Source organism: Xiphophorus maculatus, chromosome 10, assembly GCF_002775205.1.
Source record: "Xiphophorus maculatus strain JP 163 A chromosome 10, X_maculatus-5.0-male, whole genome shotgun sequence".
NCBI classification, from domain to species: domain Eukaryota; kingdom Metazoa; phylum Chordata; class Actinopteri; order Cyprinodontiformes; family Poeciliidae; genus Xiphophorus; species Xiphophorus maculatus.
Window position 1 is genome coordinate 19,536,422 of NC_036452.1, and position 22,411 is coordinate 19,558,832.

The 22,411-nt window shown below is 40.3% G+C and overlaps 2 protein-coding genes across 3 annotated transcripts in view; both read right to left on the minus strand.

Moving 5' to 3' along the window:
- Window positions 1-495: 495 nt before the first annotated feature.
- LOC102227112 (sulfotransferase family cytosolic 2B member 1-like) lies at window positions 496-7,785 on the minus strand. 2 transcript variants are annotated; one of them, XM_005811174.2, is made up of 6 exons: window positions 7,539-7,785; window positions 4,222-4,433; window positions 3,236-3,362; window positions 3,011-3,105; window positions 2,701-2,881; window positions 496-758 (listed from the first exon to the last, which is right to left on the minus strand). In XM_005811174.2, exons 1-6 carry the CDS (start codon window positions 7,675-7,677, stop codon window positions 649-651), a joined length of 864 nt encoding a protein of 287 aa, XP_005811231.1. In that variant the 5' UTR covers window positions 7,678-7,785; the 3' UTR covers window positions 496-648. The 2 variants fall into 2 exon arrangements, with proteins under 2 accessions (XP_005811231.1, XP_023197262.1); XM_023341494.1 differs by having other exon boundaries at window positions 2,701-2,884.
- A 3,282-nt stretch (window positions 7,786-11,067) lies between these two features.
- Window positions 11,068-22,411, minus strand: part of LOC102233200 (ras-associating and dilute domain-containing protein-like) — a 28,605-nt gene continuing 17,261 nt past the window's right edge. The window contains exons 8-18 of the mRNA XM_023340463.1: window positions 22,109-22,146; window positions 21,806-22,023; window positions 21,610-21,722; window positions 16,821-17,070; window positions 15,080-15,252; window positions 14,246-14,390; window positions 13,991-14,172; window positions 13,008-13,302; window positions 12,712-12,911; window positions 11,620-11,759; window positions 11,068-11,511 (exon numbers count right to left, since the gene is read on the minus strand). Of these exons, the coding sequence (XP_023196231.1) occupies window positions 11,418-11,511; window positions 11,620-11,759; window positions 12,712-12,911; window positions 13,008-13,302; window positions 13,991-14,172; window positions 14,246-14,390; window positions 15,080-15,252; window positions 16,821-17,070; window positions 21,610-21,722; window positions 21,806-22,023; window positions 22,109-22,146 (1,848 nt within the window). The 3' untranslated portion in view covers window positions 11,068-11,417. The remainder of the gene's footprint in view (window positions 11,512-11,619; window positions 11,760-12,711; window positions 12,912-13,007; window positions 13,303-13,990; window positions 14,173-14,245; window positions 14,391-15,079; window positions 15,253-16,820; window positions 17,071-21,609; window positions 21,723-21,805; window positions 22,024-22,108; window positions 22,147-22,411) is intronic.

Genomic DNA, 22,411 nt, shown 5'->3' on the forward strand with positions numbered 1-22,411 from the left:
TGTCATGGTGAAAAGCTAAGCGCTAAATCAAGGTGAAAAGTTCACTGCTGGGTTATTAACCGTTTTAGTTAATTTAAGCCATTTAAAAACAACTAATGCTAAAAATGTTTATTTGTGCTACAGTAACGCATGTCAATTGCGTACATTTTCCCTAAGCTAATCAATCTTCACGGTAAAGATTTAAAACTATTTGTTCTTTTGACAGTTTCCATTTGACTCAATCAGTTATCAGTTTAGCTGCTGACAAACTATAGTAGTTAAAGTGTTTCCATGATATTTTAAATGTATTAAATGCTACAGATTTTTTTATTCTTGGCTTACGTCACTAAACATAGTTAGCTTGGTTATTGAAGACAACACTTTGCTATCCTCACTGGTTTTCCAAATTTCTACTGCAAAACCAGTAGAAATTTCGGTTTTAGGTATTTTCCCAGTTCCACTTACCTGGTAAGCTCTGACTTCCTAGGCAAAATGGATCACAACGTTGAGCATTTGTTTTTTTTTTGTTTTTGAAACTTCGTTAAGTCACAGAAGAAAAGGTCAAAGTTTGAACTGCTCTCAATACAGTATTGATTTTTTTCAGTCACTGGTCTGACATACTAGTTAATTCTTTTTATGAAACGGTAAAAGCAATTGCACTAAACTGGCTTAATCCCAGTTGAATTCATAGTTCACATCTTTCATTTTTTCTTTGAACACGTTGTCAAAGTGCTGTGCCTCATCTGGTGTAAGCAGGTTCCTCCAGTCTCCAGCGACCCCTGAAATAAAACACAAGAGACGTAGAACCTTTTTCTTTTTAAAGGAAAATGCTGAATTTATCTCATCGGTTATGGAAAGCAATTTGTGCACAAATGTAACATAACTTTAAGTCTTCTTGACTTTTATTTCTAAAGTCACTAATGTGTCCAATTTCCAGGGTTTTTTCCTCTCTTGCTCTCGGTGAAGGCGGACGCTTTTTTCCTCTGCCCATGCTTGCTCTGTTTTTGTCCTGTCTTTTTCTATATTTTTGGAGCCTTTCTTTGCACATCCTCCAAGTCTACAAATTATGGATCTGGTCAACTGGTCTCTCAATACAATTGATCCAATTTTCTCAACAAGAAGACTAGGCACAGAAGAGCCCTCTTGTCCTGCGGGGACACACCCTGGATTTATTCATAACAGGATTTCTGCTGTTTGGAGCTTGCAGATTCCTGGCTTATCGACAAATTTGTGACAGACTTGGCCGAACTAGCGAACACTCAGACTGTTGGTGTGGACAGAGACGCAAGTTGGATGCGAGCCTCGCTGAGACTCGCATCCAGCTGAGGACTCAAAACTCACTAACGGGATGAAATCGATCTTGGAGAAGTTGCTAATTTCTGTTCAGTGGAACGACCAAACTAATTTGGATTATTGGAAACTGAGATGTATCGGAGAGACTTTAGGGAAGATTGAAATGTATAATCTACCAGACCTAAAACATTCTGTATCTGAATTGGCTTTCCCTGTGTTGCCTTGGAAGGGCTACATATTTCTAATCTCCTGGAGGATATGTAAACATAACGCTCCCACCTCACCTGCTCCTGTAATCCATGCAGCTGTGGAGCTGAGCGCTCCCAAGGACATTCCTCTATAACATCTCATCGGACTTCTGCCGGGAGGCTGAGCAACGTGGTTTCCTTTCCTGGGCCCTTTGTTTTGTCTGAATGTTGCCATTTGCCCTAATGTGTCCTTTCCTCTTTTTTATTTTATTTTGTTAGAAACTGTGGAGTACTCACTTTTAACCCAGAAAAAGAATTAGGACAAACTTGGAATCCAGAGACTCTAGATTATTAGTCACTCTTTAGCTTATATTTTAGAAACTGTACAGTACTCACTGTTTAGATGCAGAGAGGCAAAGACACAAACAGCAATACCATCGAGACGGCCATAGTTGTTGTTTGTAAGCATAAAGTTTATCATAAGACAAAATGGTTTCTTGGGCAACAGTTTCCAGTTTGTAACACCTGCTTTTTATATCAGTACAAAACGTCTGCTGATATATGCAAATCCTACTAAATCAGTGGTCAAATTTCTCCAGATTATCCTCCTCCATGTTTGAAGACAATAGTTGTATCTCCTGTAACTATAGAGTAACCTTTTGACTTCTTCAATAAGTTAGTTAAACTCTCCATCGTAAAACATGGAATGAATATCTGGGTAAAAATGAGACTTGCACAATTGCCGCATAACAAGAAGATTCCTCTGATGACGCCTTATGTTGGGAGGAATGTGCTTACACATGCTGGTGCACATCAGAGAACCGATGTGGATTAGATCCAGGGTAAGAATTACAACGTCAATCTGAATGCTGCTAGAAATGCAGCTCTGGGAAACATGAATGATCAGTTTCTCTGATTTTACTTTTTATAGATATATGTTTGAGTAAAATGAACATTGTCTTTTATTCTATGAACTACTGACAACAGGTCTCTGAAATTCCAAGCAAAAATTTAATATTTGCAGAAAATGAGAAATGGTCAAATTAATGACCAAAGCAATACTTTCAGATCTGAAATAATGCAAAGAAAACAAGATGATACTCATTTAGAAACAACAATACTAATGTTTTTCACTCCGGAAGAGTTCAGAAATTAACATTTGGTGGGATAGCCATGAGATTTTCAATGGGGTTCAGTGCAGTTCCACCACTAGGGGGCTGTGCTAATTACAAAGACTCACCTTTACGAAGGAACTGACTCTTTGTTTGGTCCATGAATTCCTGGGGCACCACCGAGTAGTTGGACATAGGGTTATTCTTCATGTTTTTGAATAAACACTTGTCGGCTATCTTCTCCAGAACATCGAGCTCCAAAGGCTTCCCCAGGAACTGAGCGATCCTGCTCACAGCGTCGTTCAGGTCCTGCTGCACAGGAAGCCACAGCGCAGTTCCATCTTAGAGATCGGTTCATGTTCACAGAGAGTTTCATGGCAAGACTCGCTATTCAAAAACCAAAAACAACAACAAAAGAAAAAAGCACTTTGCTGTCACCTTCATCATCTCCTCGTAGGAGATGTACATGATCTGCAGTTTCTCTTTAGCATTCAGCCAGCCTTTCACATGGTCAAACCAGGAGCCAAAAATAACTGAAAAAAAGAACAGATTCACACATTTTTTTCTCTTTGTGAATCAGTTTTCAAACACAGATGGGATTAGATTTATACTCTGTAACACTTTAACAGTGCATGCAGGATAAAGCTACGTAGAGACGGTGACCTTTTCCCGTGAGGAACTTCTGGAGGAACTCGCTCTGCGGACCCGGTTTCACCAAGAACGAGGCGCTGTTGTAATAGTGAAAGGCAGACGTGAACACATCTTTGGGGTTCCTCATGACATAGACCACCTGCAGTGATGGTCAGTTTGGAAACTTGTCAGAAAATGTATTCCAACCTGTCTCACATAAACTCTGTGCGTTATTTACAATGTGTCTCCAAAGTACAGAGTATAGAGTTTCATAGCAAAACCCTCTGGTTTGTATGTTTATTTGTTTGTCATTTCAAAATGACAAAATTAGACATTTCTACTAACCCAAAATGTTCAGAAGTAAAACTTCCTCACATTTTTTAACAATTATTTTAACATGTACAAACTGGAATAAGATGGCTTAAAACATTTTAAAAATTCACAGAGTATAGGAACAGATCATATCTTTTTGAATTGCTCAATAAGTTGTACTAAATTTTTAAAATCTTTTTCTTCAAAATGATGCGATCAAAATTTTTAAATAATTTAAAAACTTTGATCACAAGCTCATATCAAAAGTTGCGATGCACCGATCTGATATTAGTATCTGTATCAGTCCCGATATCGAGAAACATCCTAGATTGGTTATCGGTGACAATGCGCCCATAAGGACGGATCTATTCAGTCTAATTCTATGTTTTGTGCTCTGAGCGACATTATACTTTTATTATTTATTTCATTTAGAATTTCTAATCGATCGAAGCTTCTGAACCATTTGAAACAACGTTTGTTGCGGTTTATTTTTACATCTTTGAGTTATGTCAGAGTTACCAACGGATTTTGTAATTCAGTACATTTATGTTTGTTTTAAGTCAACTGGAGCACTGTTTCCGGTATTAGCCGATGCTAAAGAAGGGAAAAATATATGCTTTTGATAACACACAGAGAGAGGATTTCATTAGCTTGATAAAGTAACAGTAGAGCAGAGATCCCAACCACAGACTTAGGGGCAGGCTTACCTTTGGTTTTACTTGAAAGAAGGACGGCGGCATCATGCTGTAGTGGAAGTGCGTGGTGAACAAGCGAGGAGACGGCCGCTCTTCGAGCTTCAGGATGGAGGCCCGGGTCTCCTCCAGCCAGGGAACGCGGTCCCAGTTAGGCAGCGTCTCAACGGAGGCTGGATCCCCTCCACTTACAATCAGGGGAAGAATTTCCTGCATCCAAGTTGTCCCTACACAAAGAAAACAAGGTAGCAGCCTTTTTTTAAAAATTTCATTACTATTATCAAATATTTAAAGCCAGGACAACCGTGCTGAATGTCACAATGTTTCACAGAGGTTTCATTAAAGTACGCTGATGAAATCCATCAAACTTGGATGGCTTGAATTAAAGGAAGAAGACTTCCCCTTTCAGCTTTTCTTATGATAGATTTGTAAATTATGACAAACTGAATAGATTTTAGTTCAAGTCCAGAGCGTAGCAGCAATGAAAAATGCAAAATAAAAAATAAAAATTATTAATTTCAATTGGATTCTAATCGTGATCCAAACTCTTTTCCTTTTTCTTTCCAAAAGTCAGGATCAGCGCAGTTCATTTAAAATTTACCCTGTAGCTCTTAAACCATAATCGCTGTGAAACAAACTGAGATAATGATAATGTGGTCAAGGTTTCAGACGCAACAACAATGGAAACACAGCCTAAAAGCTAGCCGATGTAGATCAAAGTTTATGGAAAGTTAAGTCCTAGTTTGTTTGTTTTTTTCATGGTTTCAAGCCTTGTGTCTACATAGAAACTGACTAAAAACACCGTTTGTTTTTTTTAAAAGAAATTGGTTCCACATAAAAATACCCATTCAAAATGCCTTGTTTGCATTTTTCTGTTTAAAAAGGAAAAAAAACAAACAAACAATATCACAGCCTCAATTTCAAATGTGTACTTCCCCCCATACCTCGTCTGTATTTGGTGTCTTGCTGCTGCAGTGTTACACCACCACCTTGCAGGCCTGTCACTGCAGCGTTTGGCTTGTTTTTAGAGATTTTACAACGATTTATCCACAAAGGCAGCCTTTCGAAAACAAGAAGTGAAAATATAGTTTTCTAAAAATGTTTAGATGTTAAAAATATCCCAATTTACGTAAATTATTACTGTCATTATATATATATATATATATATATATATATATATATATATATATACATAGATATATCTCATTGGAGTTTATGACAATGAAGATTACTGGGGTTTTTTTTTTTAAGCAAATGAATAATCTCAGGACCAATATGTTGGGAACACTTTTAGCTTTACAAAGAACCGATATCTGGTTGCATACTGTGAGATCTTACATGGGGAGACAAAAAGAGCAGAGAAAAAGGAGACGGAGGGCTGAACAGAGTATTGAAAGAAACAGATAAAGCTCTCAAAAAGCCCTGTTGTACTGTCCTGTTCCTAAAAGCTAAGAAAACCCAAAGGAATAACTGTACTATATAACGGTTGTGAAAGAAGAAACCTTCTGTCCTCTGGAATCATGGTAGCTTCCGCTTACGAAACTGGAACTTGAAAAATAAACAGACACAGTTAATGGCTTCCCAGCTGCAAGTTGAGGGGAACAGTGAAAATGGTATTCAAGATAAGTGGTCATAGAAACACTGAATAAATGAAATAGAAATCAGTAGAACTCATCCAAATGGAAACCTGTTTGGCAATACAGGGTTTCCCCCCAGGGTATTATAAGCCTGGCAGACCACCAGGCTTTACTTGTGCCCCACCAGGCTAAGCACTGCTTATTTTTTAAAGGATTTTTTAAAACATGCTTTTTAAATGCATTTTTTTAAAGATTTTATAGTTGGTGTTCAGGTATTAATCTTAAAATCTTTTAATAACAGATTGGAAGATTATCAAGTGATATTTTCAAATTTCCTGCCAACTTTATAAAATTTTTAAACTAAAAAACATGACGGGCCGCTGGAGGAATGACTGCCCTAGCACCCAACCGGATTGGCAATACGTAGTAGTGCCAATAATCTCGAAAAGCAAGAACAGATGCCAAGCAAAGCCATCGGCGTCGATCGCTTTTGAGAGGCTTGCAAAGTAATTTCTACGGCTTCGGGACTCAAGCAAAATTACAGCGAGAGCCACGATCCCCCAACGGAGAAATGTGGATGATCCATTAAAAACTTCTTTTTATTTGTTCTCTTGCACAAAAAACATTACTTTGAGAACAAACACACTCGAGTAATGAGGCAGGATTATGATCCAGAAACAAACCAATAAGTTCACATTAGAATGGCTCAAATACTCAACAAACAAACAAACAACCCCCATATTAATTAATTAACCTTGGGGTGACCAAGTCAAAACCTGGACCTAAATCTGACTGAGGTTGACGTTCATGTTTTAAAAATAAAATTAGCTCAAATTAAAACAATTCTGGCCAAAAACTCTAGTACGGTGATGTACAACACTCAGAATTACATTTTATATTTAATTAGATTACCTTTAAATGATGTTAAAATGTATTTGATGGTCATTCAGAGTCAAGACAATTATTTGTGTGTGTGTGTGTGTGTGTGTGTGGCCTTGTTTTAGATACAGTTTAAGGACTTTTTTTTAACAGATGCTAGTTGTGAGGACAGACTGCTCTTTATGAAGAGGTGGAGTTTTTGGGTTAGTTTGAGTTGAATTTAGGTTAAGTTGAGGGCTAGACAACTTAACCTGGTGATGGCTATGTTTAGGGTAAGGGTCGATGTTAGACAGAGTCGGGGGTCTCAAACTCCAGTCCTCGAGGGCCGCTGTCCTGCAGTTTTAAGATGTGCCACAGGTACAAAACGCTGGAATGAAATGGCTTAATTGCCTCCTGCTTGTGTAGATCAGTTCTCCAAAGTCCTGCTAATGACCTAATTATTCTAGTCAGGTGTGGTGCAGCAGAGGCACATCTAAAAGTTGCAGGACTGCGGCCCTTGCAAAGTCCCTGTGAATACAGACTTACTGCGTGTGTGTGTATTTGTGTAGAAAAGATACAGTTTGTGTTTCAACACGTTTTAAAAGTGCTGTCATTTGGCACACCGTGATTTCGTGCCTTTAAGGAACTCTTTATCTCTTTCTCTCTTTTTTAATTGTCATTTTTCCAGATGTCTTGCGGTGATGGTAGAGCTATATTGAAACGCTCCCTCCAGATAACCCTTGGCTTGAGCGTAAAGTCCAATTCTTGGTCAGTTTTGTATAAATTATCGAAACCTCTCACTATTTACGCATTTATCTAGCAGTCTGAATTTAAAAAAAAAAAGCTTTAAAATACCCCCTCCTCTGTTCATGACGCTTATGACGGCGGGACGCTCACCTGACTTGGGATACGTTACGATGACAACGTCGTCAGGTCGAAATGTAAACTCCTCGTAGTACTTGAGGCTCTCCGGAGTGTGTACCGCAGTAGGTACATACACGCCCTTGTACAGAGTGTAGAGGTCCGCTTCAGTCATGGTTCCGAGCAGAGTGAACGGAGCTAAGTGTGTGCGGTTCGGTTCGGGCAGCTCCGAGCTGAACACTGCTGGACTTTGTCTGAACTTTGCTGATACTAATGAGTAGGTTGGGACTATAAGCCGTCGCCTCTTCCGGAGGCGGAAGAGGCGACGGAAACATAACAAAACATAGGTGTGTGCTCACAGTTTTCAACTCCGTATCTTTTAACCATATATGTGTGAAAATGAATCGTAGATGTTTTGTATGTTTACAGCGCTTTACAAAAGTACTCTCACCCTCTGAGGTATTTCACATTTCATCTTACAAACACTTCCCTGAATGTGACTTTAAGACTGTTTGTGGAAGTCATAGACGGCCCAAACCATAAGCAAACTAAGCCGTTTCTCATTTGGCAAAAAAAAAAAAAAAATGACAAAGATCTTTTACTTTAGGAAGTGACAACATTTAAGTTTGTGGTTGCAACGTGAGTGCACTGATTTACACTAAGAACCCTGAGCCTCACATTCTGCTTTACATTCCATTGCAGTCATGTCTGGACATCCAGTTCGCTTCCTTTTATGCACTAGCAGCGATATACAAAATACTCTTCAGTCAATTGAGTAACCCTTAAATGTGCTGACTAAGCCACATTTATCTTCAATAATTGACAGAATGACAAAAGACGTCATTTTTCATAAAGAGGCAGACAAATCTTTGGCTACTTACTTTCTAAGGGTTCAAACAACTGGCTAATAATGCAGACTATTAAAACTTGCCTGGTTATTTTAGCCACAGTTATCTGGATCAGTCTGTGTTTAGCATTGTGTGCGGCTGTTTATCGTCCGTCTTAGCAACAAACTCTCAGAGTGTATATCCAGCCAACAGGATGACCTTCTTTGGTCAAACAGAGCTTTCACAAGGATGCTCAGAGAAGGGTAAGTACACCACAACTTAGTTCACTTCTGGTGAACGTTTCATCCTTAATTTTTAATACCAATTCTCTTCCCATTGGCATGGAAGGGAATAATAGGGCCATGAGGTACCAGTTTACATCTAGGATGCATTAACACTCATGGCACCCAGGCCTCTCACATCCCTAATGAATGTCTCACATGAGACTGACCGATGTATGGATTCCAGTAGACTGAGAGTCCATTTTATGGTATCATCAAACCATAAAAGGTATTAATTCCAGCATCCTATGGAGAGGCAGATATCACGAGACCAGAAGGAAAATATGCCTGGAGAAAAATAGGGACAATGAAGACAATGAAAACGTTATGAGACCCAAATGTGTGTTCAGAGGACAATATAAGATGTTGTGTTGTGAGAGTTGGGGGTAGCGGGGTTCTTTATTGATTGGGTCACGATTCCTCGCGATTTGGTTGTCGTGATACGGGCGGCAGTTCAGAATAAAATCTTTCACCGTTCAGCTGACGCATCACTGCACCAGCAACTTGAAGACGATCGCTAACAAATAATCACAACACCTTCCCTGCTTTGTCCGCTTTAATCAAACTCTTGTTCGTTCGTCTAGAAAGTCTGATTCATTTGGAGAGTTATGAATGTGCAATTGAACTCCGACGTGGACCAAACATTAAACTCTGGTCTGCCTACAAACCCAAGTCTCTGTTTGAATGCAAACAGATCGCTCTAAAAGCAGGAAGCAGACTAAAGAATAGAGCATTCTGGGTAAATACAATCGTCCTGCGCTAGACGGTCTTTTGCCAGAGACAAGAGAGAAATCCCACAACTGCTAAATTCTGATGCCACTAGAGTCCTATAGGTGTCTCTGCAACCTTACCAGATTTCTTTGACCTAGCTTGCTGTGCGCTAACAGGTACAATGACACCTTGAGCAGGTGGGCTAGGTATAGTAGAAACCTGAGTCTCATCATTGCTTTATGAAGATGATGTAATTCTGTTGACATCTTCGTGTCATGACCTTTGGCATTCACTGGAGCTCTTCACTGTAACAACGGAGCGCCAGGAGTGAGAGTTAGCTCTCTGACGTCTGAAGCCATTGTTCTCAACTGGAAGAAGACGTATTACTCTCTCTTGGACATACTTTTTAAATTTTTTATTAAACATTTCATGTACCAGAATAAAATCCCATTGAGATTAAAAACCTGGCCAAGAGGCAGCAACAAGTACAACACAAAAAGTTACTCGGCAAAAAGAAAATGACAAGCTATCAAGAACAAGTACATGTCATTGAATCGGATTTTAGTTTGGATGTAAAGGCACTAAATGAGATAAATTCAGTTAATCTCAAAGTTTCTTGTGGTAAATTACAGGAAACTAGAGCAGAGTGCACAAAAACTTGTTATCCGGGCAACAGTACCCTTCTTGCTCTTTTGATATCTGAGCCGGAGTAAGTCATGTGGCAGAGATTCATCCCCTTTGAGGTTTGTTTATTTCTCACAAATCAAAAGTCACACAAAATATGTGGATTACAGCTGTCTGAATAGCCGATTATCTGATTGAGATAATAGTTTCAAATGAAAGCAAATGAAAAGTTGTGTGGCCATTCTTGGTCACAGCCACTAGGTGGAGCAAAAGACCAGCGGAAGAGCCGCCCTGTTGCAGCTATGTGGGTGAAGCGGAACAAGATCTGTTGAGGGTTAACCTCAGCTGACCTCAGTTTCATTTTGTGCTATGCTGATGCAGACAGGAAGTGATTTTGCTCAGCACACTTTTGAATTGTTAAATAAAGTACATCATGCTCTCAACAGGATATTGTTGGCTAGAGTGCAAGGAAATATAAAAACTAGCGACGGAAGTCCAAAGGTGAGGAAACCTCGCCACATCTTTAACTTAGCAGCCCAATTAACCACTGAGATCTGTTGATTGGTCCAGGTGAAGATGATACTTTATTGTATAATCTCACACTGAGAAATGTGGGGGGGGGGAATCCAGGATTTGATTTGACTTATTCATAGGGGGAGGAAAAAAATCTACATTAGGAAAAAATGCTTTTTACAAAATTACCAGTTTCACCATACTGTTTTGGTGTTTTTATTTGTGCTTTATATATTTCAGTCAATCAATTTCCAGAAACCTTTAGTTAGTGACCCTCTGGTAAAGGTTAAATGGAGCTGCAGTTTCTGGCTCACAGAGCAGCCTTCCCCTGCAACTCCTCCACCCAGCTCCTTCAGACTAGCCAGCAGCAATTAGGAACCACTGTGGATCTGATGAGCTCATCATAGGAGCTACTCCTGAGTGCAATGCTGGTAAAAACCAATAATTAATAGAAGAGCAAGGTTGTTAAAAATTCCTGAAGGCAGAAAGCAGACATTTTTAAAGAGACAGAAGCCCAATTTCAAGGCGTTAAATTACAAAGTCAAATTTCTTTTACTTCATATTTGATATTTATAGCATTTTTATAACAACTGAAAGTAACATAGTCGCCTGATTGTTTTGTAAAATGGCACTATGTGCCTAGCAGATCCATAACACTGCCCCTTTAAGGCTTTTCAGACATCTGTGAAAGGGTGCTGTGTTCTTGCCTGGATTCAGTCTGAACAAATTTTCAAACTTTCGAAGCAAATTCTCCGCTACTTGAAACAAAATCAAGTACCACTCAAAGATAACGAGAAATTATTACAGTAATTTTTCTAACTCAAAAGCTGCTAATTTACAATGACCGTCTGAAAGCACAGTTCATCTTCACAGTCCATTTTCTGTACACGCCGTGTTCAACGGGCTCTGGGAGTCTCGTGCAGAGCAGATTGTGGTTCAGTGGTTCCTAAACTGCAGAGTCAGCATTCATTCTGTAAGGCTGCAGCCATGAAGTGCGATCTTGCCACCAGTAACCTCAGTCTGGCGCCTGATGACTGGATCAGCTCCTTTCCGCTAACAGAGGCAAAGAGGCAGAGAGCATGTGCTGTAAATAAAAGCCGCTCGTCCAGATTGTAGTATGAAATATGGAGTGTTTTTGTTAAACTGGGTAACGTTCCTAACCTCTCGTAATCCAATCCGAGCAGACTGACTCCGTTGACAGCCAGGATCCTGTCTCCGGGCTCCAGCTTCTCACACTTGGCGGCGGGAGAGTCTGGCACGACCGCGCGGATAAAGACGCCCTTCACCTTCATGGACGTGTTCTGGTCGCGGAACATGATAGCCGGGAGTCAGGATTTCACACTTGAAGCTTTTTTTTTAACCTGACTGTCAAATGTTTTAGCAGCAACACAGTTTACAGGCATACCGTGTGGGCAACTTATTAATCAGTCAAGTATGCTAGCTGCAGCAGTAGCAGGATACAATTTTCCAAACGATTTAGCTTTTTATTCAGCGCAGGGATTAATTTTTTTGTCATCAAAATAGATTTTTTGATACAATTTTTCAATATGTTATCAAAAAATTCCTGCTTTTCAATATATAAAAAAAATACATTGCAAAACCTCAATATATTTTTTAAATATCATCAAAAAACTCCTGTATTTCAATAATATACGTGTATTTTTTGCTAGGATTAAGTGGTTTTTCAGATGTATCAAAATAAGATTTTTTTTTACAAAACTGCAATGGAAAAACGTTTTTTTGCATCACACGAGTCACATGAGCAAGAACCAGATGTTACTACTACTGGCGGAAACTGCGAAGAAGATGACAGGAAGTGATGGGAGGACGATGGCCTGTTTTTTTTTGTTTTTTTTTAAACAACCGGCGCTCTCGCAGCATCACGCAGTTCATAAAAAGTTGTGAAAAAAGGTAATCATTTGTTGAATCCATAATCCCCGGTGTAAGGCACTTGTCGCTCCAACGCCTGAAAAAGACGCAGACGTCTCCTCTGATTGCTGAGTTATGAATAAATCTTGTCACTGTTTACATCCATTGCTGCCATGATTTATAAAGACGTATCGCGCAAACAAGTTATTCGCACGTAATTTTAATTTAATTTCTTATTAAATGGAAACAGAAACTGCAAAACTGTGCTTTTTTGATAGAAGGTGGAACATTTTTTGTTGAAAATAAAAAAGTCAAACCGATGTTTAAATGCTCCACGGACATGTTTAATACAGCTTTGTTTTTGCTTTTTTTAACTGCACTGACCCTCGTGTCCACCAGAGCAAGGCCGATTCCCGTTTCGCTCCGCTCCAGCTCCAAACTGAAAACCTCGTCGTTGCTGTCCACTTCCTCTTCCCCGGCCTCCTCTTCCTCCTCCTTTAGCTCCACAAGTCTTTTCACGGTGCCGCAGTCCGATTTTAAATGGTCCGCATTCAGCGCGGCCAGGCACTCGGACACTAAGCCACCTGCGGGAGAAGTTTGAAAGCATGTTCAGTTCTATTTATCAAAACACAGTCAGTGGAAGAGCATGAATTAAAAAAAGAATGAAAGTGTTACACGACCTTCGCATTCCACTGTTTCGCTGTTAGGATTCATCAAGGTTCCTGTTTTAGGTCGGATGAGGAGGCAGGGAGGGTCCAGAGCAGACCACTGCACCTCACTGGGTTCTGTCAGATCCAGATTTGTTAGTTTTTCAGCTACAATATGTGCAACGCCGGTGCTGAGCTCATCCCAGTTAAGACATGATGGTGATGGAGGTAGAATCATTTCATCCGGTGATGAATCACAGGCTTCTAAGCCGACATTTTGAAGGATGTCATTGACCACCTGAGCGGTGTCCATCTGAGCGGCACCAACCTACAGAACAGCTTAGTTTAGTATAATAATACAGTAAAGCTTCAGCTTGGCATTAAACACTGGAGATCACAAATTCCTCTAAAATAACATGAGAAATTGTTGTTTTTTTAGTGTTGGAGTAACTTGTTGGGATTTTTTGTTGTTGTTTTGACATCAAGGTCAATCAGTTTTAAAAGCCCTCATTTGAGTAGAATGTGGTTTTCCTAACATTTTACAAAAACGACAGCTTTATTTCACAAAATAATATATTTTTTTGCTAGGATGATGTGGTTTTTCAGTTGTATGAAAATAGATTTTTTTCACACATCTTCAATGGAAACACTTTTTTTCACAGCACGAGTCACATGATCAACAGCCAGATGTTACTACTGGTGAAAACCAGGAAGTGGTCGGAGGATGATGGTTTGTTTTTGTTTTTTCAGACAGTACGGAAAAAAACAAAGATTCTGGTCAGACAGGAGACCAAAATCGAACTTTTCAGGTTGTCCTCATTAACTGTGTTTCCATTACAAATGTGGTGCAAAACTTTGTCGATATTTCCCCAAAGTCAAAAAAACACAATTTCCAATTGTGAAAAAGCAATTAAAATCCCATGTGAATAAGTCTGTTCACGCTATAAGGTGGTTGCTAGTTTTATCACCTGTCACCAAACACCAAATATAAAAGGTGAAAACCAATATTTTACAACCTGGTGCTTCTTAGCGTCTGCATCGTTCATCCGGGAATCAGACAGCACGCCGATAAACTCCTTGAGTTTTTGCAGCTGCTCCCTCAGAGCTGGGTCTGCCACTGGCCGTCTGAGCTGGAGCTGGTAACCTTCGTCTGGAAGCTCCAGCGGATGGTGGGTGTCAAAACTCTCCAGGATATCAGCTAAGTACAGATAAATTGTATTTAAGGACAATATTTAAGAGCCACCCGGATTATTCCATAGAGGACTTTTCACCTGTTGTGTGGGCTGCCGCTCGATCCTGTGCGGATGGAGCCCACGTTTGGGCGCAGGGTGAGGCCGGGCTGTACAAACTCAGCAGGTGGTGCAGCTGGGCCGGACTCAGGATGGGGTAGTCGGAGCGCAAGGACGCCCACGGCGTCTACACGTGAACGACACGAAAAGGACAAAAATGTTTCTACACTTCCGAGGGACTGCCTTAGTCGAGGCCGTTTTGTTCTCAGGACGTAATGGACGATCGGTCTCCAACATAAAACACAGCTGCTGCGCTCGCGTCTTTAGATTATACTAATAAGGCAAAGATAACGGCATCCAACATGCCGAATTCAAGTGGGTGACGTCATAGAAAGGTATGTAAATTAGTTACAATACTGGCGAGGTATCAGTGTCTGGAAACCTTCAAGATCCCGTTGAACTGTTGCCTGCAACAGGAGAAGCTTCCTCTGCTTTCTTCGTTTCAATCGTTATAGCAGTAAAAGACAAGCAAGCCAGTGGCCATTTAATGTCAAACCACTGCTTGACTCGATTAAAAGATCAAGAAGACACTAAAGCTATGACCTAGGTTATATTTTTCTTTCAGCTAAAGAAAAAGAACGCCTGCTTCAAATCAAACTAGAGCTAAAACTTTCCTTGCAAACATTTTGTCAAGAACTCATTGGTTTTGATATTCCCTGCCAAACGTTACACTATAACAATCTATAACAACTTCTGTGCCAATAACTGTCCATCAGATGGTTGTTGTTTTAGGACAGTTAAAGTAAATTAAGAGCCTAATCTACAAGAGGTAATCTAATCCCTTTTAACAGAACCTGTTAAAAGGGATTAGATTACCTGCAGTAAATTCTTTCTTGGTGTAGCCAGCAGGTTGATAGCTGACGAGAGAGTGTGTGTGTGCTCCAAGGCCAGTTCTCCAAGTCCAGCCGCGTGGGCCCAGTCCAGAACCAGGTCGAGATTGGCCCGCATTCGCACTCCTCTGGACCACTGGAAGAAGCCTGGTTCTGAGCCTGGGTGCACATGAAGAGAAAACTGGTCAGAGACATTTTGTTTTTTTTACCCCTTTTAGAGTCATAAATCAAACCAGTAAGGAGAATACAGATGCACTTTAACCCTCCTGTTATGTTCGTTTCTAGGGTACAGCAAAAATGTTCGTGGGTCAATTTGACCCAGGGAGTGTTTAATCATGCAATAGTGTCAGAAACCAAAAAATTCCTCCAAAACATTTTTGTATCTGATTATTAACTCCAATACTAACCATTTCAATCAATATTTGTGCAATGATGTTTTATTATTTCTCAGAAATTAAGGATCAATGACGACAACCTGCTCATTTACTCATTTGGACATAAAAAATGGAATTTAGATTTTTAATGTCCACTGAAAAAAACCTAGACACAAAAAAACAATAATTTCCTTGAAGTTGACCTTTGGTAAATTATTTTATATTATACTTTTTTTTTTTACCAAAGGGTGATCTTTATAATTGAACTTGAGACGCACATACTGTTCTGGGTCAAATTGACCCGCTGATTAAAATCAAGATAAATGAGTCATGCAGAGAGTATTTATGTTTTTCTCCACTTCTGCTGAGTGTCACTCAGAGTGGGTGGAGTTTGTCCACAGGAACAGAAAAGATTCCCGTCAAAGGTTGTGTGAACACTTTCTGCTTTCTCGCAGTTTCCTAGTGAAGTAAAGAGAATAGTGAGAAAGTGGGCTTGTGTGTGTGGTTGCGTGTGTTTGTGTGTGAGTGTGTGTGTGGTGAAATATGGTTCATAACTGCAAGGAAACATATAGAATTGGACATTTTAAAATCTTTTTTTGCACTTTAACCTGACTGCCGGGTCAAATTGACCCGAACAGTATCGATGTAAAAAGTAGACCTAGGGTTTGGTACAAATGTGTAAAATGAATAAATTTTCAACTTATGTCTAGAGTGCACCTATTAAGACAAATAGAAAACGTTTCATGCAAAAAAATGCTTCTATTTTTTTTTTTTAATTTGTAAATTTCAAAACGGGTCAATTTGACCCGGAACATAACAGGAGGGTTAAGACACAGTTCTGTTTTCTGTGTATTGATACTGGTCTTTTCTATGTGTTGATTTTGGTGTTTTCTATGTTTTGATAGTATTAACACACAGTATTTCTGTGTGTTAATACTGGTGTTTTCTATGTATTGATACTGGTGTTTTCTGTGTGTTAATCCTGGTATTTTCTACATGTTTTCTATGTGTTGATACTGAATTTTTCTGTTTTGATGCTGGTGTTTTCTATGTGTTGATATTGGTGTTTTCTGTGTGTTGATACTGGTGTTTTCTGTGTGTTAATCCTGGTATTTTCTACTCGTTTTCTATGTGTTGATACTGGATTTTTCTATGTTTTGATTCTGGTGTTTTCTGTGTGTTAATCCTGGTATTTTCTACATGTTGACACTGGTGTTTTCTATGTGTTAATGTTGGTGTATTCCATATCTTGATGTTGATGTTTTCTATGTGTTGTCACTAGGGTTCATGTCTCTTGATGTTGTCGTTTTATGTGTTGATGTCAGAAATTAGTGTGTGTCTTTTTGCAGGTACCTCTCTCCATGAGTGAGTTGAAGAGCGATGCATTTATGAAGTAGAAGAGGTAGCCAATGAGCTGAGAGGAAACCTCTGGGTGGACCTGACAGTCTAAAAGCAGCCTCCAGCTCTCGTTCAGAACCTCCACCACCTGACTGATCTCCACGGGGACGTGCATCCCGCCACCACCCAGGCCCCGACCACAGTCTCCAGCACTCTCCCTGAAAGGATTGCAGTCCAGGAGACTCGGAAGGACTGTGTACAGGAACTGGTTGGACAGAAAAGGAAATTGACGTGACTCACTTATCCATGCGGCTCTGGAGACTGTTGACAATTCCTGTGGCTCAATTAGAGGCCGGAAAAGTTGACATTGCGTGGTATATGATACGATTGCTGGGAGAAACTAAAACATGTAGCCCTCCCGGTCAAATTTCAGACCACCCATGTATATAACTTAAGCACGGCAAAGTCTGACACTAAAACATAGTTAATGCATGTTTACTTTAGCGCAGGCAGCAGTCCCGGACATAAAGAAAAAATGGGATTTCTAAGATTTTCACCTTTTGCTCCAAATGTCTTTCCAGTTCCTCACAGTGAGGCTGAACAACCGCAGCTTTGTTCGGCCTAATTGTACACAGACATCCCCCTTTCCCTAAGATCTCACTCCTATGCCCACAAAGTATCTGAGGTTAGTGCCAGCCGTAGATCCACATTCCTGAATAGTTGAACATTGCTTTGAATGTGGGCTTCTTGGCATTGTGCTCCAAAGAGGGCTGCTGAGTGAAGAGCACTGAAGGAATCCAGTGCGAGCAGCTCCGTTTACAGTTCCTGCGAGGTTCCCGCGGCGAGGCTGAGCTCAGCATCAACCGGGCCGGGCCGCGTGAAACACAATGGAAACGACAGAGCATTTCAATAAACAATCTTGGAAAGACACGCTGGCTTGGAAAATGTCGCTCGATGCAGACAAGCCAGAGGGGATTTATATTTTCAGCAGCACTGGTTTCGCAGATGACCACATGCACGCATTAGCTTTTGAAGGCAAATATAAAAAGACAACTCAAAGCATTGTCTGGTTACGTCTGCATTCGCAGTGACGGACAAATAAACACAGTCTGCCCACAGGTCTGCTTGTAGTGTCTTTTTATTCATCATAACGTCTCTTCAGCCAAAATACTTGCTCACCAGTGGCGCCGTTTGCGATGCAGGCCGATGCAATTTTTCTTGTATTGACGAAATAACCACAAAATATATCAGAGGAACAGATTCCAAACACTGCCAAACTTTGTTTTATTTTAAAAAAGCATTTGTTCTTTGCTCTTTTTGTCAAACTCCAACGTTTTCTGTGACTACACTGAAGAGGTATCAGAAGTAAAATGATACATTCTGGTTTCTGTTAGCTATTTAGTTTTTCGTAACATATTTTTGTTTAACAGATATATACCTCTATCTTGTATGTGTCTCGATATTGTTGCTGTCACTCGCAAATACGGGCAGGCCGTGAATACTTCAGATTTATTTTTCAGATATTTAAAGTTCATAAGAGCTAAAATTGGCTTCTTAACAAACGTATGAAAAAAAATGTTAAAGTAGTTTCAATTCCACTAAAACGGTTCCAACTGTTGCTGGTAATATTGTTTTTAAAACTAACTGTTAATAATCTTAATTAATAAGACTTGTTGTCAAAACAGAATAATACAGTTATACCAGAAAAAATGTATTTAGTTGAATGTGTTAAAATAAAATCACTCAAAATATCCCGTTTTGATGTGACTTAAAGGAAATTTGGTTTTGAAGTTGAAATTGGGACTCTGTCTCTTTAACAAATTCCTGCTATTTCTCAGACCTGCTAGTTCTCCTCTACTTACCTTTTAACAATGTTTTTATGAGTGTTGCACTGAGAAGTAGCTTGTATGATGAGCTCAGCAGATGCACAGTTTCACTAGGTGTCTGCTAATTGCTGCTGGCTAGTCTGAAGGAGCTGAGGGAGAAGTCTCAGTGGAGCACTGATCTGTGAGGCAGAAGCCTGGACAGCTCTGAGGAGAAGCTGTGCCTCAAAGGCGGCGCTAGGTCCACCTGGGTGTTTTTAACAGCTGAACGGTTGCTATGGGAGATTAAAGGATTTCTCAACCATGCATAAAAAAGTCAAAGCAGCACTTCAGGTATGTTTTTGATGACAGATTAAGATCATAACATGACGTAAAGCTCAATATAGTCAATTTAACATAATACTGCCCCTTTAAAAATGTTGAAAACCATGTATCATTAGCCTTCCATTAGGAACTTCTCGTAAAAAATCCCATTTAAAACGTAGTAATGTTTCTGTGGCTCTAACTCTACAAAGTCAAAAGTTTAATGTAAGTGAATACTTGCCAATCCCTGTAATGGATTTTTTTTAAATGTGCATTTTTACTAGCCTTACATTTAGATTATTGATGGTTGAACTGACAAAAGCACATCTGGAAACCATTTGGTTCATCAAGCTGACTTCCTGAGAGAAAACAGTGGCGTGTACAGTATGGATGTAAGAGCAGGTAGTTAGATAACCACAGCCGCTGCTCTCAAGAAATATGTGCTGAGTCAAACTTACAGGACTGCGTTTATCGAAGAATTCCTATAGCTTTCTCTCCGAAGACGCAGCATTCTCACCGTCTCCCCAACGTTACATAGGAGGCTCGTAACCTGATGCATCAGGCACAGATCTGAGTTCCAGCTGGCACAACATGTGAGACCTTGACTCGGCTGCTGCTAACATTATGGCAAACCGCTAATGCTGTCTTTGATTTGGCTTCAGTCTCATCACCCACGGCTCTTCAAATGCCGAGTATGGTGTGACCAGGACCTTGGAAGCAGTGTAATTTACGGCGGGCCCCCATTGATCGGACTCCGATTTGCCATGGGGGACTAGCAAACGAGCATTTGTAAAGGTCATTGTTTGAACTTAAATAGGCCAGTCTCTTCAACAGTATTTTTTTGGACGGCATTTTCACCCACGCCTACGCAGCTCCACTGGAAACTTGTCTGAAACTTTCCTGGGCACGCTTCCATGGGTGTGGTACTGCTTCAGTGTAAAAGGGCAGAACTGGATCCTGTTGGCTTCACATGCTCTTTTCTCTAAAGGCAAGCTGACAGTTTGCCTCTAGAAATATTGTCCATGATCAGTACAGGAAACTGAAATCCCTCCAATTGGGCACACCTTTCACCTAGCTTAGCCTACCAAGCGCTAAGCCTGGGAAAACGGCTAGCCTGCCTTTTGAAAAATGTCTTTGGCTTTTTACCACCGGCAGGATTGTTTTAATAGCAGATAGCTTCATTTCATCCAGTAGGGGAGGGCTGGCCACAGTTTTTGATTTATTAGGCAAATTTATTATTTCCTATAACCATAAAAGCATGTGATGCTGAGCCTAAACCGCAGTTTGTCTCATAGACGTCCCATCTTGGTTTGGTAAAAATTTTTTTGTACATTGAAAGAGAATTTGGTGGAAAACAATATTAATTTCAAAAGCTTAAAAGCTGTGATCTACACTTGCGGCCCCAAACACAGCATCCTTTTTGAAAATGGCAGGGTTGACGTCCAGTGGGTTCAGATTAGCACCAAGGCTAGCTAGCTTCTTCAGAACAGCAGCGCCAACTCATACTTTTGGTTAGTGGGTAATACAGCAGTTTTCAGTAGTTTTCTGAACTGTTACCTTCACGTAATGTTTTTTTATTAAGGTAAACTGACAGTTTGTGTTTATAAATATTATCCATGATCTGTACAAGAAACTGAAATCCCACTACGGAGGCTTACCTTTCACTTAGCTTAGCCTAGGAGGCGCTAAACCTGGGGAAAACGACTAACCTGGTTGTCTTTATGTCTTTGGCTTTTTACCACCAGCAGGATTGTTTTTTATAGGCGATAGCTTCATTTTATCCAGCAGGTGAGGGTTGACCACAGTTTCTGATTTGGTAGACTAATTTATTAATTCCTACAACCACAAAAGCAAGCAGTGCTGAGCCTAAACCGCGGGCTGTCTCGCAAGTGTCTCGTCTCGGTTTGGTAAAACGTTTTTTGGGTCAGTGCCAGAAGATTTGGTGGAAAACAGCACAAATTGTTTCTTAAATTCTTGTTAAAAATGGCAGGGTTGGATTCCCATGGGTTCAGATTAGGATTAAGGCTAGTTTACAGTATTTAGCATGCTGCCAAAAAAAAAAGAAAATCTGTTTTTTTCGTCATCTGACCATATAACCTACAGTATGTAGGCATTAGAGCTACATATGGAAACTGCAAACAGGATGTTTTTAAGGCTTTCTGTCAATAAACGCCCCATCGTCTTACACCTAAAGTACAGATCTATGGAGTGCACAACTGATAGGTGTCCTCCCACCTGAGCTGTGGATTTCAAAATTTGGGTTTTAAAGTCAATTTACTAGACCAGAAAAACTCTGTACCAGATTACTTCATGCAAAGCTTTGCAATTCTTTTTCAGTGAGTCAGCTTAAAGTGAAAGAATATGCTGTGAAATAGTTCATGCAGTATGAATGGCATCCATTCTCCAACATACACAAGCACAAACACACACACACAAAGGCTTTTGGTGTGCTTCCTATTTGCTCTACCACAATGCACCCAGTGTAGCTTTACAGTACAGTCACCCAGGATGTTAAAAGGCTGTAAAAGTAACTCACCAAAACCCTTTATTCTCTACACATGTCTGATTATATGAATGTCTCTGGGAACACATTTTAAAAATGAGTGATAAAACAGGATGGAGCTGCCAGAATCTGCAGTACCACTGAATTAAGAAATGATTGTGAAGTCAGCTGTTACCTTAGTGATGTAGTAGACACACTGCTGAAAGGCCAGCAAGATGACTTCCTCCAGGACGGCCATCGTCTCCTCGCTGGCTGAACGAATGCAGGACAGGCGAACCTCCAACATCGCTGAAAAAGCACGTTGACGAGAATTTCCATATTTGAGTTTAACATGCGAAACATTAGCTAACTGCGTCAGCAATGCCACCGACCTAAGTTCTCCACTTCTTTGAATTCAGCATCTTCCCAGTGTCCGTCCTCCCTCTGCCCCTTCTCCTTTTGGTTTATCCACTCCAGAATAAGGGGCAGCTGATGTTGAATGAACTGCAGCAGCTCCAGGGTGTTGGCCATCCACACCACCAGGGGGCGCAGACCCGAAATTACATCATGTAGGCTGCGTACCTCGTGGTCTTTCGGGTTTGAACCCTCACTGCAAGACAAAAACAAAACATCTGAAGTGTCCTTGATGAAATGGCAGGACGACGGGATACTGGAAATAAAAAGGCAGAGCTTACTCTTCAGGATAAACAGCAGCTAGCTTCGTAGTGCAATCCTGCATGAGGCGAAGAGATAATCTGCAGTGAGTGTTTTTATGTCATGGTACGTTTTACTCAGATTTATTTCCTCCGCTGAAAGCAGTACCTGATAAAACAACTTTAAAATAGTGTGTCACAAAGTTATTCTAATGCCTTGAGCTTCTCTACCAATCCATAATCTAAAAACAGAAAAGAACGGCACAACTGCAAAGTTACTGAGACATGGCTGTCCCCAAAATTGAAAGGCTTAACAAGAAGAACATCAGTCAGAGGAACTGCAGA